At 34.8% G+C, this 20251-nt stretch overlaps 1 protein-coding gene and 1 non-coding gene across 3 annotated transcripts in view; both read right to left on the bottom strand.

Annotated features, from left to right (window-relative positions):
* Positions 1-5677, bottom strand: part of LOC105303918 (cytochrome c oxidase subunit 7C, mitochondrial) — a 6622-nt gene extending 945 nt beyond the window's left edge. Inside the window, exons 1-3 of one of the 2 annotated variants that reach the window (XR_002777171.1) lie at positions 5462-5677; positions 4368-4511; positions 1464-3523 (exon numbers count right to left, since the gene is read on the bottom strand). Coding sequence is in view for 1 of the 2 variants with exons in the window: in XM_011377783.2 (XP_011376085.1) it covers positions 4395-4511; positions 5462-5536 (192 nt within the window). In the remaining variant the exon portion in view is untranslated. Of the gene's footprint in view, positions 1-1463; positions 3524-4367; positions 4512-5461 lie in introns of those variants that run through there. The other variant, XM_011377783.2, reaches the window with a different exon arrangement.
* LOC111732153 lies at positions 3631-3693 on the bottom strand. Its single transcript, XR_002777445.1, has one exon. It is a non-coding gene; the product is annotated as a small nucleolar RNA Z39 (small nucleolar RNA).
* Positions 5678-20251: the final 14574 nt, after the last annotated feature.

Below are 20251 nucleotides of genomic sequence, written 5' to 3'. Positions count from 1 at the left end.
GACTTATGAGTAGTGTTTGGGAAAATGGGGAGGAATCAGCAAGGACAAACTACAGAAAATGTGACACCTGACCTAAGTTAAGAAATGGAGCTGTGGCCAGAGTGACATGCTAAGGAACTGGCATCTTATTGAAAGTGACAACTTATTACATGATGACTTGCATTTTAGTACCATGACTCCAGGAATTTTTACACTGGTAATGTATCTGCTGGACAGCTGGTTAGAACTGTAGCTTAATTGAAACCATCTAAAACTGAATTATAACTTTGGGATCAACTTGAACAATTTCCAAAATGTCCACTTTAGTTCTTCTGTATTTTTCATTCAGCACGCCACAACATAAAGTTACCTAAAATTAGACATATTCCTATTTTTAATCACAACCACACTAAGATACTGACATATGAAAAACTGAGGCAGAGATCATCCATCTCTTGTTGAAGTGGTCAAGCCTGGCTTTGAATCCAAGCAAATCTTAATCCTGAGCCCATATTCTTCACCCATTTTTACTGCCTCTGCAGCAAAATGCAGGATATCTTTTTTAGGGCAACCAAACCTTAATTACGGAGGCAATAGTAGCTTCTCTTAAAAGCAAAATCTGGGTTTTGGGCTTCTGCCAAACTCCCTATTCCAGTATTCTGGAATCGGAAACACCTGCATAAGGTACATTTTACTTGGCCTACCAGTTTCATGTAAGTATGTATGGGTCTATCGTGTTATTTTTTCCAAAACCTGAATTTTTATGAAAATCTTGTGGTTGTGTTAGCTTGAATTAAAAAATGTACATGGTGGGAAGGGTGAGGTAGATGGGGTCAAAAATGTAAAATTGGAAGTTATATAAATTACACTGTGAATAAAAAATAAAAGTGTACATAGTGTGTATATACATACACACAAATTACAAAAATTAATATAGTGGTTTTTAAAAATTCAAGCCAACACAAAATTATACTGGAGTCATGTTTTTTATGAAACTGTGATGGCAAATTTTAAGTGTCAATTTGGCTGGGCCACGTCCAGATATTATTAGGTCAAACATTACTATGGCTATTTCTGTGAAGGTGCTTTGATGAAATTAAAGGTGACTATTCTTCATAACATGGGCGAGCTTCATTTAATCCGTTGAAGACATTAAAAGAAAAAGACAAAATTCCCAGGAAGAGGGAATTCTGCCAACAGATGCTTCAGACTGGCACTTTAACTCTTCTGTACTTAACCCCCATCAGATTTTGAACCTGACAAGCTTCAACAATCCCATGAGCCAATTCCTTCATCTCTCTGTATATACATCAGATTGGTTCTGTGTCTCCAGAGATCACCAATACAGAAACTAAACATTTGTCTGGTCTCATATCATTCAGTATACTCACACTGAAAGTCAGCCTATCGAACCCTTTTTACAGGAGTGGGACAATCCATGCCTCCTATCTCAGAAAAGGAAAAGCGTTTTATTTTTCACTTACAGCAGGTCCTTGGATGTCATTTTGTTGTAACACTAGTGAGAAAATAGTGAACTTGGCTAAGGCCACTGTCTGTGTGGTTTGCACATACTTTCTGCGTGGATCTTCTCTGGGTACACTGGTTTCCTTCCACATCCCAAAGCTGTTCAGGATAACAGACATGCCTAAATAGTCCCAGAGTGTGGGTGTGCATACAACCTAAGCTGCCAGAACAGGCTCTGGTCACCCTCGACCCTGAAAAAAATAAGTAGGTTGGAAAACAATTCATGTTTCTATTAAACTTTCTTAAATGTATGTATAGCTCACATTTATTTCAATGTTTAATGTTAGAAGTGTTTTAGGTGTTTATTTAGGTTGGTGATTTTTGCGGGGAGTGGGGGCAGAATCAGATATATGCTGTAGAAACTTAGCTCTTGTTTACACCAGTTAGTCTATGGTAGACTGGTTTCATTAAGTTGTTTTGCTTCAAGTCTCAGAACCTACTGGCAATGTTAGGTCAGGTCTTACTCTATGATCCTCAAACACTTTAACTTAGGAAGACAAATTTAACAAATGAGAGTTCTACCTGCACCCTGCTGTCTGGTACTGTTAACTTTTGATTCTTGATGCATTTTAAGTCATTAAAAAAAAAAAAAATCATTTAGGACTTGCCAGAAATTAAAATGTTTTTATATAGCACACTAATTCTCAAAATACAAGTTAAGGCTCTATCCCCATTACCTACATGAAAACCAAGACCATTCAATTTGTAATTTAAGGGCAAAAATTTGAACCAAGAATTCAGAATCATTTTATGAACTCTATAAACTTACCATTCTTAAAGGTAAGAAACCTTTATGTTCCATAGAAAAACACTAACATAAGATGACGTTTCAGGGATGGATAATCAAAAAATGATGACACGCAAGTATAGGGAATAGGTGGACAGAGTCATTTAGATTAAACTGCATCCATATTTAAGCAGTTGCCAGGTGGTTACTGAAGTCTAAAATAGGCCTTTTCACACAAACTAAGAAAAAAGAATTTAAGGTTCTAGTAAATCAGTAGTTTAATATTAGGGACAAACAGCAAATCTAATGTTGAGGAATGACCTAGGCAGCCATTTTGTTCCATGAAGGAATGTAGAACCACCCAGAGCAATTTGTTAAGAATCCAGAAATAGACTTTTATGTTGACTATTCTAGTATTAAATATTAATTTAAAAACAGTACAACAGCTCTCACCAAAAAGTTGAGGAAAAACAAGTCACCAGCGATATTCCAAAATTGACCAAACTGGCATTAAAATATTCAGTAGCCAATCACTTGATTTCCTTGCCCTAATATAAAACCCTAGAAATTAAGTTATTATACTTTAAGTGGCAAGCAGCATTTCACTACTCATGTAAATCTGATTTACTGATACAATGATTAATCAGAGGCATTTTCTAACCAATTTCTACTTATCAAGAGTTCCAAAATAAATGAGTAATATTTTCTATATTCTACTTTACATGCTATTACATTCTATTTCAAATGTGTTTTTATTCAGTCTAAGACAGACTAATATTGGTCAGTAGCACATTTATTCAGGCAAAAATCTGTTTTAGGGTATAGGTCTGGAAGAAAAAAAAAACAAAGCTTTCAACTGCAACCTGTACACACTATTGTTTTCCTCATGATTATCAGTCATGGAAAAAACCAACATCTTTAAGTAAAAAGGAAGACTAAATCTCTTCAGACCTCTAAATTGAAAAACAACAAATTATTACAGCACTACCAAAGTCAAGTTTGAATTCTTTGATAACGTAAATTACCAACAAAGTTGTGACCTAGGAACCAAAAATTAAATCTCAGAATTTAAGACCAAGAAACAAGCTAAATCACACACATTTTGATCAAGAAACAAATAGAGATATTACCCAAATAAAAAGTACACACATTTTCAATTATCACATTTTCTATTTCAGAGTAGAGGCATTAGGGATTCATGTCATAAGTTTATTTACAAACATATCTAATATGTTGAGTTCAACAGTTTGATCCATTTTTCAAGGGGACTGCACCTCTTAAAATGCTCTTCATCTGCAAATAAAAATACACACAAAAAATTAATGGTATTTTCAAAATTCCATTCAACAGAAATCATGTAGTTTCATTAATATATTGTCTGTCCATTAGTTTATGACTGGTACATCAGAAAGCGTTTACAGTATCATGACTTCACTCATACTGATTTGCTTCATCATATGCACCAAAATCTTTCCATGGCTTGAATAAATCATTTCCCTTCTAAACTATGACAAAGTCTTTACTTTCCAAAGTATATTTTGGAGTTTATTCTGATTATCCCACAGAGTTTCCTACAGTGCTGTTTTGAGGAAAATTCTGGTTACGATTAAGCTAAATTTCACACAGGGAATCTGCTAACCTTCCAGTACACAAGTAGGCACACACTAATATATTGCCCTCAAGATAGACTAACATTAATCAGTTTGCTAAAACTTTACCTGGTTAAGACTGTGAGCTCTGGAACAAGACTCCCTGGGTAAAAACCTTGTTCTACTGTCATTAGCAATGAAACACTGGAAAATTTAACTTTTTTTTTTTTTTGTCTTAGATCAGGTTAATATTATCCAATTCACAGGCTTGCCTGGGAGCCACATGAGATTATTAATGTAAAGTATGCCTCACAATCAGTTACCCTCAATAAACCCTGGTTTTCAGGTAAAGAAACACTTATTTCTAGGTTTATCAACATGTTTCCACCAATGTCACACATGCACTTAACTTCAGGAATCAGCCCTACCTGTAAAAATGTATTTGTAATTTTTTTTTGTTTGTTTCAGAAGGTAGGGTGGAGAAAGGAGGAAGAAATAAATAAAAGGGGAAAGCACTGCTTTGGGAAGATTAGAAATCTATTAATTACCTGTTTTATGGATTAACTAAAACATCCTCATTTCTTAAGGAGCTGGTGTCTTACTATAAAGAAAGGTGCAGCAAATCCAGATCCAAAATACAAAGTCATCATAGCTAGCAACCGCCATTTATTTTCCACTGAAAATGGCAAGTTCTGTTGGAGAAAAAAGAGAACAGCAACAAAAACAGAACTTCAAATTATCTGATTTTATAGATCAAAAATACACAGGGGATGCTAGTTTTTTATATTTTACGTAATCAGGTTATACATGCCAGATATCATAGCACCCTTTAATGATTATCTTTCAAATCCTATGACCTTCATCATACATAACAGTAAAAGGTAAAAACATATTTACTGAGAACCAGGAATTGGTCTGATGAACTCAAGTGTAAAACAGTGAGCAGCTTTCTATTTTAGAAAAATATTCTCCAAAAGTAATTTTAGAAATAGAATGCATTGCTCTAGTTTACTTATAAACTAGCCTCCAAAGCACATTTCAAGGTTAACTGCACTATGTAGTTTTACTTTTTCATAATCAAGCAGCCCTACCCTCAATATCTTTTCTCAGCCCTTTACCACTAGGGCTGAGAAGTAACAACCTCCTTCCTTGGAGGTTGTTACTGCTAACTTCCCGATTTAAGTATTTATACTTGAGGCTAAACCTGACCTTCACCTAGGAAAGTTAACACAATTTAGTCAACTCATTAGAAATGAGTGTTGACCCACAATCATAGGCCCTTATTATCTTTATTAGTTTCCAGTGACTTTCATTCCGAGTTCGGTGACCTCTAGCTCGGCTTTAAGACACAATAGCTGCCGCAAAGATCTCCACGACTCTCCAGATCTTGCAGCGGAAAGGGGGAGGGCTAGGGCGAGGTTGGGCCTTCAGTCCACCTTCTCATTCCTTTCCTCGAGTAAGGCATCCAGGGTCCTGAGTTTTCTACCTTGTCTCTGAGGTAAGTGGAATGCTAGTCGGCGTCCCAGACCAAATTCCTGGCTTACCATCTCCCTCTACATGACCCATAGGCGGCCTTGGGAGTTTCGCGAGTCGCAGCCAAGTGCCCCCTCCCTAAAGAACCCGAGGCCCTATACACACTAACCTTCCCTGGGCCCTCCTCATAGTGGCTCCTACGGACCACTGAAGTTGTGAACCTCCGGATGCTCTGTCCCAACATGGCGCTGTTGGAAGCCCTGCAGAAAGAGCAGGGACCCAAAATGAGGAAATGGCGGTAGCACACTAAGTCCTCCTTTTTTCACGACCTTGTTCCCTTGAGTGCAAGGACCGAAAGGGAAGATGGGAAATGGGGCGGAGCTCTCGGAAAACGCGACAAAGTGATGGGCTCAGAGCATTTTGGGAATTGTAGTTCGAAACGTCGAGTCGCCTAGTTGGCCCTGAGGGATTATGGAAAATGTAGTCTCGAGGATTATGGAAAATGTAGTCTCGAGTCAGGCTCATGGAGGATCAGAACTACGTTTATTACTAACAGTGACTCATTCAGACTCGAGTTCTTACCGAGTTCTTGACAGGATTCTTGGGGTCTGTTTCCCAGGACGATTTTACTGAATTTAGTGAAGCTGTTTCACCACGTGTGCTCTAGTTTGTGAAACAAAAATAAACCTTTCCCTTCTTTTTTTTCGTTACTATATACTAAGAGCCTGTGATTTACATTACTCTGCCAGCACTGAGAGATGTGTGCTTTGATCTTATCGGAGGAGGCAAAGCATAAATGCAAGTAAACCACCAATATGCGGTACAAAGGATGTCAGAGAAAAATGAGTTGAGTGCTATGAGGGTTCCTGAAGATAAAGGGAACAGAATACAACATAAATACGAACAGAAGGCAGAGAAAACTTAAAGCCAGTACGAGTATGTCATGTTCAGTGTGTGGATGAGAAAAGCAGCCTCTGTTATCCAGGGGCTAGCATGGACAAGGAATTGGTGTCCTCCTGCTGAATGTAAACAATTTCACAAACATCAGAATCAGACAGAATTACTCTGTGTCAGTCAGAGATCAAGAAAAGAATAAGATCATTGTATTACCATACCTGAACATAGACAAAACATAAACATTGTCACAAAAATGACCAAAATCACCATATCCAGTATAATATGATGAATTCTGCTTCATTACCAATTAACAACCTTAACCTTGGACTAGTTTTTCTTCTTCCTTAGTAATTTAGTAAGATAGCCAAAGTTATAGGAAAACAAGCCCAAATTCTATAAGTCCTTACACCTTACTGAGATGCCCACAATTCTTCATGATATTCAGTCTCTTTTACTGCAATGAGTAATAAACACAGTTTCTTCAATTTTAGGTGTGTTACTGGTGGGCACTGGGAAGAAACCAGGAATAAACGAGGCTGGGAAAGTGGTATGTTTGATTGTGAAGGGCCCTGGTAACCTAAGTTTTATGTTATTTATCTGTGGGAAAGTATATATAGCCTCATTCAGCACATTTATATAGATATAGTAAACAAAATTGAATAAGACTTAAGTTTTGCTTTGAAAATTGAGTATAAAAGGTATGTTTAATCTTTCTTTAGCTTTTGAAAAAAAAGCCACGTCCCCCCGCAAAAAAACTAAATAATTTTATTTTTACAAGTTACTTCTGATTGACTAGAGATGAATGTAATGCTTTATAACAGGTATTCTTCTGATAGATATATAATATTCGATTTTTTTAAAAAGTCCTATTTAACACCTTTTCATATTAAAGGATTTTTATTTGACCATAATTGGAAAACATTTTTCACATTTAGGACTTCTGGATTCTCCTTTTCAGTCGAATGTAAGCAATATACCCTGCATCTTTGGTTCATTGTTACTTCTAATTCACATTAATTAGAAGTAACAATCTGGCTTTCAGCTAACTCCAAAAGGAATTCCAGGAGAGATTCTAGCACATGTCTTCAGAATCGTCTTCTCCTAATGGGTCCTGTGGCAAATTAAAGATAGCTGCAAATTCTTTTTATCCAGAGATGGGCTCTATGCCTTCTCTTTCTGAATCTGGATGAACTCTGTGATTATTTTGACCAAGAGAATTTGGCATAAGTGTTGCTGTGCCAGTGTCCTGCACAGGCTTTATGATATTGCAGCTTTCTTTCCTGTATTTTAGAACACTTGCCTTTGGAACCCTTCATGTAAGAAGTTTGACTAGTCTGCCAGAAGGATCATAAGAATCCACCAAAAGGAGATGACTCAGGTGTCAGGCATGTGAGTGAGGCTATCTTGAACCCTCCAGTCCTATCCAGCTGCCAGCCTAATAGCATTGAATGACTCCAGTCAATGCTGTGTAGAGAAGAGTTGTCCAGTTTAGACCCCAAAATGCTGACCTACGGATTTGTGATTATTGTTCTTTCAAGCCATTAACTTTGGGGTAGTTTGTTATGCAATAACAAAATAACTGAAATAGACATCTAGAGGTAATGCTGCTTTTTTTAGAAATGTGCTTTATTTAGGAATGCTGCTTTATTTAGAAATCTGCCATGAGAAGAACACAGTTTCCAATCATCAACCTATACATTCAGGAATTTGGTTTTGTCATTTAAAATATCTTAAAAGGAATGTTTTTGTCAAGGGGCCAAAATGAGCATAAAGGTAAATTTTATGTTTCCATATTGTTTTTCTTAATTGCTAATTAGTAACCAGTTAATACATTAGCTAAATAACATGCTCTGAGTTTAGGGGTTTTATGCTAATTTCAATCTCTTAAATTCGCTATGGAAGAAAAAGGAAGTTTAAAGAAATCTGGTAATCTTCCATTTTTGAATAGATATTGTGGTAGATTAAAGATGGCTATATTTTCTTCCTAATTCTTCCAATTGAAAAGTGGGGTCTAACTCCCCTCCTCTTGATTTTAGTGACATTCTTGATCAATAGAATGCAGCAGATTGACATTCTGAGACTCCTGAGGCTAGTTTATAAAAAGTACTGCAGTTCCATTCGGACGACTTGGAGTTAGCCACCATGTAAGAAGTCTAACCTGAGACCACCAGGAATATGAGGAAGCCCAGGCTAACCATTTGGAGAAGCCTCATGGGTGGGGGAGGAGAGTGAAAAGGAAAGAAATATGCCACATGCCTGATCAACCACGGCTCTTTCTGCCATCCCCCACCTATGCATCAGATATATGAGTAAAGAAGCCTTCAGGTGATTGCAGCCGGTCGTAATTTGCCTACACCTATGTGAGGTATATTAAATAAGAACTGCCCAGCTAAACTCATCAACCTCCACAACTATAAGAGAAGACAATAAATTGTTGTTTTAAGCCGCTAAGTCTTGGGGTAGTCTGTTATACAGGAGTAGAATCCTGGAAAAGGATTTCTGATGTATATAGCCTAACAAGCTAAATTCAGTCATAATAATAGCTAGCAGGAAAAAAAAAAAAAACAAAAAAAAAAACAGTGACTTGTCCTAGAGAAACTTTGTTCAGTATGATACTCTTTTGCTAAAAAATGAATTTTAAGAGAAATGAGACATTTCACGAATTGGTACAAAATAGAAAACATCTTTAGGGATATGAGGTTTACTCCAAAGTTATATTTTAAAAATAAAATCCAATTATTGTAAGTGGTGTATAGGGCATATATCATAGAGTGAGCAATGTACTTTCTAGACCCACATGAGTCTTTGGAGACTGAAATTACATTGTATAGAACAGTATATCTGAAAATTAAAGTGCAGTATTTGTCATTTCTTTTAATAGTTGCTATATTAGAGTCTTAAGAACTAGGTTAGACTTTACTTAAAAAAAAAAAAAAAGATTGTTTAGTAAAGAAATTATGTATTTCTATCCTACATTGAAAACTCAAGTTAACAAGTTTCTTTGGGTCTTAAGTTTTTAGAATTTCCTACTACTATAGAGTTAAAGTCAGAACTCCATGTTAATTTTTATTTGAAATTTTATACTTGTAGGTAGATAAAAAATACCTTGTTTCAGAAAAAGAGAAAATGTGATTCCACTGAGGAAGTTAGGGTTGAAAAGTATTCTGTCAGCTTTCAGAATGATTTAGTGATGACCATTTGGAAGAAGGTTTTGCAAAAAATAAAAATGCTTACTTGATCAAGATGTATATTTTACTCTTCATCTTCTTTCATTAGTTTTGAATACCATTTTTCTCTTAAAATCATCTCATGTTTCTTATTTCGATTTTATTGCTTAATCTCAATGTAAGTTTAAGGATGAATCTCTTTTTTTAGATTAACTCTATTTGTCATCGAGAATTGCCAAGCATAGGTACATATATTTGTACAAGATGAATACAGAAAACTAACATTTCTCATTTTGAAAATCACTGATTCATGTTATATTTAATGTTCCATCTTCTTCTTGATTTAATTCGCAATGATACTTGTTATCATTGCTTTGAACAGGTTTCTTTAAATTAACTATAGCATTTCTTGATTGTTTCTGTAACCGGAATACTAAATGATTAAATAGTTTTATTTTAGGGAAACATATAGTTTAAATGAGGAAAGGGATTTTGAAAACAAATTTGATGCATCCTTCTAAAAATAAATCATCTTTTGTTAGAGTAGAAGAAAAATGGGAGATATTTGATAGTAGAATCATCTTTCTTGCATTGAATTTGGTGATTATAAAGAGTTATGCAAATACTGTAAGGACTATCTGGAAATCTTGATTTAACACCAGGCCCATTATTGCTGATCAATGAATGTAAAGCTGCTGCTGTATTTCTACCATTCAGATGAGACTACAGGAATCCAGTCAAAGGTACTCTATTCCTCTAGACAATGGTCTGGGAACTACAAGGTTAATATAGTCTGTCAAGACGTGTTTGTTTATTCTATAACAGTTTTTGTATTTGGCTTTTTCAGTTTCGACTTATAATTAGGGAAAATGGGATTTACAAGAATAACATTTATGCACTTTGAGTAAATTATTACTAAATTCATCAAACAGTTCTTTTAGACATTTCAACTAGTTATAAAATTATTACACAAAGGGATTTAGATTTAATTTCTAGTTCTCTTTATATTCCTCAATTAAGCTAGAGCCTCACTGAATAGCATTCTAAAACTGTATCATTATCCCGCGCTTGTCCTCAGTGTCTTCTTAGCACTTTGTATTAGGAGATTTTATAAATAACAGACATGAAACTGGGTTTACTGAGAAGACATTTTTTTCCATTTAAGGATGTGTTTCAATATATTTCAATGTATCATTTTTATGAGGACCCACAGGAGAAATTTCTCTTTGGTCTTAGAACTAGAATAAACATGTGCCTCCCAGATAGCTGATTTGCTTTCATCTTATAAGTACTGTGAATAACAAACTTCATTGTGATTTTCTCCTGATACTCGTTCTTAGAAAGCTTTGAGCCAAATGTGTGAGACACCTTTAGTGGAGAAGATGAATATATTTTATGTATTTTACTCCTGGCTCCATCTTTTTTTCTAAATTTATTTATCTTTGCTTCACTTTTCAATTTAAAATTTTTTTATTGTGTTATATAGTATGTCTTTGTTTTGTATCTTAAATGTTTTCTGGAACACTATTAGAATGTAAATAAACTAAGAAATCATATATTCTCCTGACATAAAAAGTTGTTGTAGTCTTACTTGTGTGTGTGATGCGTTGAGTCAGCTCAGACTCCTGGTGACTCTATCAATGAGTGATGTCCTCAATATCCTGTCCTCAGCCCTGCTCAGCTCCTATAGACTCATGCCTGTAGCCTCTCTTATGAAATCAAGTCATCTCATATTTGGTCTTCCTTTTTTCCTGCTGCCTTCTATTTTTCTCAGCATTATTGTCTTTTCCAAAGACCCTTGCCTTCTCATGATGTGCTCGAAGTAGGACAGCTTCAGTTTTGTCATTTTTGCTTCTAGTGATGTTTCAGACTTAATTTTCTCTAGGACCCACTTGTTCATCCTTCTGGTGTTCCAAGGTATCTGTAGAGTTCTCCTCTAACACTTTATCAGTTTTTCTCTTCCTTGCTTTATGGAGCCTGGGCAAGGTAAGTTAGTTAAAGCTAGCTAATAACACCAATGAGCCCCAAATGTTAATATTTTAACACAATAAAAATTTCTCACTATGTCATAATCTGAACCAGATGTTCAGCATGCAATCTTCCACATGGTAATTCAAATGCCATCATCTTGGACCTCCACTCAATCCTCCGGATTGACCCTGTCTGCCACCATGCTAAGAAAGAGAAAGTAGAGGCTCTTACAGTATTTTTCAGTGGCCAGGTCACTAGGTGGCATGCACTGCTTGTGCCTACATTATAATATCCAAACTAATCACATACCACCTAGATGCAAGTAGTCTGAAAACTGAAATTTGTGTATGTCTGAGAGGACATTGGAAATGGTTTAGTTGAACACGTAGCATTTCCTCAATGGAGACCTTACAGTTTCTTGTTGGAATCTTACAGAGTGCCTCTGCAAGAATTCAATATCCAATGTTTATATATAATCTTGAGACTTTGCTATAGTGGCTGCAAGTCTTAATAATTCTGTAATTTCTTGTCTCTGTATGTTTCCCCAGAGTTGCACACTCTAGGCAATGCACGACAACATGGAATCTGACTGACACGGGATCAAATTCAAGATCTGCCCTAACTACTTAGCTTTGGTCAAATTGCATGACTTTTCTTCATCTTTCCAATGGGGACAATAAATTTTCCTACTTTATAGGGTTGTTTAACTGAGATATTTGCTGCTTCAGAGTGTTCTATTACCAAATGTCCCTGCGACAACTCCCTCTTGGGATTCCTCCCACATGTCACTTTTTAAATAACTGTCTGTCTTTTATCAACAGATTGGCCATTGAAATATGTAAGTCTGAAATATATATAAAAAAAGGCTGATACAATGGTAGAATGTAAGCTCTCTGAAATCAGGGAGTTTTGTTTTTTTTCTGATCACATATATATCCATCCTAAGTATCTTCCATAAAGACAGTCAATGAATATTTACTGAAAATAATGAATAATGTAGCAGTTTGAATTTAAATACAAATATATACAATGTTTTGAGTGTGAAATTATCATTTAGTTTTTAAAATCCACTTTATTGAAGCACAAGTTACATTTAATAAAACATATCTATTTTGAGTGTACTAACAACTGTATACACTCATTAACCAATACCACTATTAAGATATAGAACGTTTCAATTACCCAGGATTTACTTTTAGCAATATACCTTAAAACGATAGATTTGTTAATTGCCTCTAAGCACCCTAACCCTTGATGACTGGATATTCTCAGTTAAAGCCAAAACTTCACGCAGTCCTATAAAATGAGGCCCTATGGCAAAGTTTCTCAACAGGGAACTATTTACATTATGGGCCAAATAATTCTTTATTGAGGGTGATGTGCATTATAAGATGCTTAGCTGCATCTCTACCATCTACCCAAGAGATGTCTGTAACTTCCCAAGTTGCGGCAGTCAGATATGTCTCCAAACATTACTAAAAGTCCCCTCTGCCGGCAAAAATCATTTTAGGCTGAAAACCACTGCTCTATGGCCATCTCTTCAGGGCAACGTGAGTCCACAGAACATATTGTTGGTCTGAGCCAGTGCTTCTGGACTTGCTGAGATCTCCTGGGAAAATTGCAGTGCCTCACCCTTCTCAGTGAGGTAAGGCTCAACTGCCTTAGGATCCTGCAGTCTGCTGGCATAGTGCCCACTCCCTTTTTTGCCATGAGTGTGTGCCATCTGCTGCCTGTAGTGCTGAACATTTATAAGCTATTGACCTTCTTTGTTCCACACTGAATCCAGGGTAGATGGGAAGTGGTATTAAAGCTTGATTTTGTTTTATTCCTACCTTATGAATCTGTGTTCTCTGAGACCCACTCATGTAGACGGTAATGGACCTATCTTTAGTTCTACCTTTAAAAATAATTAAATAAACACATGTACTTAGCATTATATCTGGCAAGTGGTAATGCTCAATGCATAGCAGCTATTATTATTACTTCTTTACCACTGTTTTCCTTTGCTGCTGCTATTTTTCCCTCTTTTCCTTATGTTGGGATCACTCTTACTTTCATTATACATGCCACACTTTCTCTGTTTATATCATCAGCTTTTGTTAAGGCCACACAATCTATGCTTACATGTCCCAAAGATACTTACTTCTCAAGTCATACAGTTTACCAAGGCACCTCTACCTCCTGGCCTCTTGGGTCACTGATCAACGTTTTTCAGCTTTTGATGTAAGAAATTTTTTTTTTTTAAATCAGCTCCTTAGGAAATCCCATTATTATCTGGGATGAACTGTTTTCCTGAGTAGTACTTCTAGAAAGAACACCCTCTGAAGGAAAAAAAAAACAGTTCTGTCTCTGATAGCTTCCTAGTTTTCTCACTGTCTTGCCTAGAAGAGCCTTAGAGCTCTGTACTTGTACCTTATACATGTTTTGAATAACAAAGGTAAACAGAAAATTTGATTGAAAACATCTACTACAGTTCATTAAAGATAAATAATTTAAAAACATGTAATCTTAAGATGTGAGAGAATGCTTCCATACTCACTGGATGAGGAAACCAGAATATCGTTCACTTATTGTAAGAAGGAGAACCCAAAATAGTCATGTGGATGTAAAGTACAGCAGAGGGAATATAATTAATATTGTAATAACTATATATGGTGCCAGATGGGTACTAGACTTATCGGAGTGATCATAAGGTGTGTATATATGTCTAATCATTATGTCGTACACCTGAAACTAATATAATACTATATGTCCACTATAACTTAAAAATAAATTTAGAAAAAGGTTTATTGTGCACACATCAAAAAGACAGTTTGCAAACAGGAAACACTGAAGCCAAAACATGGAATGAGTCTAAGGAGTATATTATTATAAAGCAGTGATTGTTTATTCTTTACAGCGATTTATTATAATATCAGCATTTTCAATGGTTATCTTATATCAACTGTGGAAAACAGTTTGTTTTGCTTATGATTTCCAGAGGCATAAACAAGAAATGACCCAGGTCAGGTTAGTTTCGCAAAATAAGCTAAATTAAACTTCATTTGTATGATTAAACTGGTTTTGTCTGCCTAGGGAATTTTCAAGGCTGGCTTCGATTTTTTTTTTTTTTTTAATTTTAACAGAAGTGTTGGCTATTATTATTATATTCTGTATTATAGAAGTATAAATTATCATAAACTTGGAAAAGTTTATTGTAGTAGTTGAAAAAGTCTTAATTTTGTATTCTTGTAGCATAGCCATCAACATGAACTTGGCTTTTTACACTCAATATCCAGGGATGTGAGGTCCAAAATCTCTATTGTTCAGCCTACTGTGTTACCCAATATTTTCCAAAGTCTTTTCAGAAACTCAAAAGCTGAGATTTTTTTTTCCCCTTTCTCTTTGCATTCCTGCTGTAGAAATACTATCCCAAAGAGAGGAAAGGGTGGGAGAGGGTAGTGCTAAAGGCAATTTATGGTTAATAAAAAAAAAAAGGATGGATTAAACATTATTTCCCAGGACATAGGTTTTTACTATCTGAAGTAAAATAACCGACTTGAGTTATAGTCATCTCTGAGAGCAGTAGACAAACCTGGGGAAGTAGACAAATCTGACATCAGGGGAACAATAAATCCTCAAATTTTTCCTATCATTTTCAAGAGGAAAATAAAACCTTTGATTCTAAAATTAGAGATAAAAGCTTAGATACATATTAAGAAGAGAAATAAGAATTTGACTTAAATCTATAATCCAAGAACTCTCTAGAAGGAAAGACTACCTAGGGAAGGTTGGGGATTGATACCTGGAAACAGCAAGGGACTAAGCAGAGAGTGGTTAGAGCAACATGCAGGAAGAAAAAAATACAATATTTGCAGAACTGCATAGTTTTGTTTAGGACAAGGTTTTTCACTTTCATTCTCTCTCCTTCGCTCTCTTTTCTCTCTCATCTTTCTCTCGTGAATCATGTATTATTTGCAGATGTGGAAGATATACAGTTAAATTCAAAGTTAGATCCAAATTTAAAAATCATTTTACAATTTTAAATAACCTGGAATTCCAGAAAAAAATATGACAGAAACAGGTGTTAAAGATTAAAAATGCCAAATTAAATAAATCAGGAAAATAATATGATAGATTCCGAAGTCCTCATCATAAAGATCAAAGAATTCTGACACAGCAATTTGATAGTGATAATAGGAGAAAAAGTTCTCATTCTTTTTACTTTTATATGTCAAATTGGCTGTCATCTTTTCAAAAGAAATGCTCTTGACCTTTTCTGTACATAACTTGACTTCTCTCATTGAAGCGTTTTAATGATAAGTTCTCCCATGAAGTAAGTGATAATGGCACCATAGACTCAGTCTGTGTAAAAGTGAATGTTTTACCTCACACTCCACAAATCTACTCTTCCTCCCAGTTTTCCTCTTCATTGGTGTCATTCCCACTGTTGGTCATCCGAGCCCAGAATCTTGAAATTGTTTTTGACTCCTTTTTTTCTCTTTTCAAGGGACTAGCCACTTAATAGAGTAGGATAGAAAGGAAAATCCAGATTGATAGAGGAAAAAACAGCGTAGAATGTTTTAAATAACTAGAAACAGGAGGGTTCTAGACACAAGGCTGGAATGTGTTTTGATTACTTGAAAATAAGATGGGCTGACAAGTGTTTCAGTACTGAAACAAACAAAAAACATTGAGTATAAAATTTTATTATCTTAGTCAGCCTAATATTTTGTTTATTTAAAACAAACATTTATTTCTTTGAGAATGAAGTAACTTTTTTTAAAGGAAGAAATGGATTATATAATTAAAGTATGAAAGGACTAAAGAAAAATCTCCCAAATTATATAACAACAAAAAAAATCTCATTATATTACTAAATGAGTACTGGTTTTAGAAAGCACAGTGAGATCAGAGAGGTAATTGCAGTGCTGCTTTTGAGCTACACTCTTTTGCAGCCAGAGGGTAGAAGGGAATGTTTTGGAAGATACTCAACATTTAATTACCTTAATTCTGATTTTTCCTAATGAAAGTCAATATTTTTAACCAATTAAATTCAAATGCTTATTTTATATTGTGTAGTACATGTAATATGTCAGAACTAATAAAAATGTAAATGAAAGAAGGAAAATGATAATATTTCCTTAGTGTTCCCTCTTCTACTAGCACATTAAAAAATGTGCAGCCCTCTATGTCTGAAAATAGCTTGCCTATATATGCATAAATAGTACCAGAAATCATAAAGAAAGATGGCTGTTTTCATTGGATTTTAATTACAATTGTGTGTAACTTTGAACTATAAAATAATTTAGCTGAAAATTAACCATAGTAAGAAAGCAGAATTTTTGTAGTAAGAACATGTTCTACCTGCTATCAATGAAGATTCGTTTTTCTTGCTAATCATTAAATTCTATTTTCTAAAGATAAAAGGAATATATATGCAGAGATACAAGCTCAAGCTAAAAAAGGATTTTCAAATTCATAAGACCACTGGTCCTCCCAGCCCTGTAGTCCGTCTCTGATAACAATACTCAGTTACTTTGTGGGAGCACATGAATATAATTCTTAAAGATTAGGGTTTGCACGTATTTTATAACTGAAACTTCATTCTGGAGTACATTTAACTTCCACAAGCATAATGTAATGGTTGTTTACACCACTAAATTTGGGGTTGTTTTTTATGCATCAATCAGTACATAACTAGAACACAATTTGGTATCTGAAAATAAGGAGCTGCCATTGTTTTGGGGATCAGAAAGTAGGCTGTCTTTCTGTTTGTGTCTTTGTTGTCACATAGCATTCTCTCTGTGTGTCTGTGCCCAAATTTTCTAGTTATATGGGTCTACCCTAATGGCCTCGTCTTAACTTGATTGCATCTGTAAAAGCCTTATTTCAAATGAGGTCTTATTTACAGATACCAGGAATTAGGACATCAACTTTTTTTGGGGTGGGAGGCAAAATTTTTACTTTTTGCCTTTTTCATAAAAGCGAAAATCCTCTTCAGATTTCTTTTGGTTAGCAAACATGGGTACTAATGTAGGTCTTTTGTAAAAGCCAAGTAGAGTAGTAAGAGGTACCTATATCCTACTAACAAGCCTCATCTATCTAATCCAGTGAGTTTTAACTCTAAATCTTATTCCTTTCCTTTTTCTCTACCCTTTTTCTTTTGAAAAAAGTTTTCCCTTTAGTTTTTCTTTAAAAAAAATTGTGTGTGTGTGTGTGTGTGTGTGTGTGTGTGTGTGTGTGTGTTATTAACAGGAATTTGTATTTGGTATAGCTTAACTGTATTTTACTTTATTTATTTTTATTTTTATTTTTATTTTTGTTTTTAACTCATGACTTTATTAATAAGAATGAGCAGAGTTTAAATCCAAATGTTAAAACATTATTATCACACAGTGAAGACATTTTTTTTCTTTTTTCAGTGAAGACTGAAGTTGCTGAAGATCCTTAACAGGTTTCAACTATTCATCTCTGACTAGGATTACCACTGGTTTTTATGTAGCTTGTTGGCTTAACTGTATTTTAAAAGGTTATTAGATTGCGAGACCGATTCCTTAAAATATTTTTGTGCTATTGTTTTTAAAAATAAGTTTAAAAAGTTGGTGTTAGTGAGTCCTAGCCACAGCAATCAGACAAGAAAGAAAAATAAAAGACATCCAAATTGGAAAAGAAGAAGTAAAACTGTGATTATTTTCAGATGACATGATATTATGTACAAAGAACCACAAAGATTCCACAAAAAAACTATTAGAACTGATAAATAAATTCAGTAAAGTAGCAGGATACAAAATTATTATTCAGAAACTGGTTGCATTTTTATGTACCAGTAACAAACTATTAGAAAGAGAAATTAAGACAATCTCATTTACAATTGCATCAAAAAAATAAATATCTAGGAGTAAACTTAACCAAGGAGGTAAAAGACCTGTACTCGGAAGATTATGACACTGAAGAAAGAAATTGAAGAAGCTACAAATAAATGACAGCATATGTAGTGCTCATGGATAGAAAGAATCAAAATGTCCATAGTAACCAAAACAATCTAAAAATTCAATGCAACCCTTATCAGAATACCAATGGTATGTTTTACAGAACTAGAAACAAATAATTTTAAAATTTATATGGAACCATAAAATACCCTGAATAAACCAGAACTATCTTGAGAAAGAAGAACGAAGTTGGAGGTATCACACTACCTGACATCAAACTATACTACAAGGCTGAAGTAATCAAAACAGCATGGTACTGACATAAAAACAGACACGTAGATCGACGGAACAGAATAGAGAGCCCAGAAATAAATCCATGCCTATATGGTCATTTAATCAGTGACAAAAGAGGCAAGAATATACAGTGAGGTAAAGATAGTCTATTCAATAAACGGTTTTGGAAAAACTGGAAAGATACATGCAACTCCCCCCCCCAAAAAAAAACAAAAAAAACTGAATCACCTTCTTACTCCATATACAAGAATAAGCTCAAAATAGATTCAAGACTTAAATGTAAGACCTGAAACTACAAAACTCCTAGAAGAAAACACAGGCAGTATAGTCTCTGGAATTGCTCTTAGTAATGTTTCTGATATATCTCATTGGATAAGGGAAACAAAATAAAAAATGAAGAAATGGGACTACATGAAACTAAAAAAAAAATTTTCACAGCAAGAAAAACTATCAACAAAATGAAAGGACAGCCTACTGAATGGGAGAAGATATTTTCCAATGATAGATGTGATAAAGGGTTAATATCCAACATATATAAGGAATTCATACACCTCGACAACACCCCCCCAAAAAAAATTCCCAAAGAGCAATCCAATTAAAAAATGGGCAGAAGACCTGAATATACATTTCTCAGAAGAGGACATGCAAATGGCCAATAAATATATGAAAAGATGCTCAACATCAGTAATTGTCAGAGAAATGCAAATTAAAACCACAGTGAGATATCACCTCATACCTGTCAGTGTGGTTATCATTAACAAATTAAAAAATAACAAGTATTGGTGAGGACGTGGAGAAAAGGGAACCCTTGTACAGTGTTGGTGGGATTGCAAACTGATGCAGCTGCTATGGAAAACAGTCTGGAGGTTTCTCGAAAAGTTAATAATGGATATACCTTTCACCTAACAATTGCACTTTTGGATATTTATCTAAAGAAAACCAAAACAATAATTCATAAAGATCTATGTACCCCAATATTCGTGGCGGCACAATTTACAATAGCCAAGATATGAATGCAACCTAAATGCCCATCAATATATGATTGGATAAGGAAGTTATGGTTCATATATACAATGGAATATTACTCAACTATTAAAAAAGTGAGATCCTACCATTTTCAATCACATGGATGGACCTAGAAGTTATGCTGAGTGAAATAAATCAGATAGAGAAAGATAAATATCATATGATTTCACTTATATGTGAACCTAAGGAACAAAAAGAACAAGCTAGTCAAAAACAGACTCACAAATATAGAGGACAATTTGGTGATGGACAGAGGAGAGGGGGTTTGAAGGGCTGGGAGAATGGGGTGAAGGGTTAAAGAAGTACAAATTAATAGTTGATAGATGGTCACGGGGATAGGGAGCATGGCGTAGGGAATGCAATTATCATTGATATATTGGCTAGGTGGAAAATCAGAGGAGAGAAGGAGTAATTAGGGGTATCGTTCTATAAACTATATAAATGTCTAACCAATGTACTATATACTTGAAGCTAATGAAAAAAATGAAAAAAGAATGGCTATCAAGTAAGTCTAGGTGTATATGAAGTGACGAGGTAATAACTCTTAGAGTGTTCTTTTTATTCTTTATCCCATGTGATACATTTTCTTTCAGATTATGATGAGACAATGTGGTTGAAGGCATACAAGCAAAAGATTTTGTCAAACCTGTCACTCTACTTTTAATAATACGTTTCAGCAATAGGAAAGTCTTG

This window comes from Pteropus vampyrus, unplaced genomic scaffold (genome assembly GCF_000151845.1).
Source record: "Pteropus vampyrus isolate Shadow unplaced genomic scaffold, Pvam_2.0 Scaffold11, whole genome shotgun sequence".
NCBI lineage: Eukaryota > Metazoa > Chordata > Mammalia > Chiroptera > Pteropodidae > Pteropus > Pteropus vampyrus.
The sequence above is the reverse complement of the archived record's forward strand: the minus strand, read 5'-3'. Positions and strand labels throughout refer to the sequence as shown.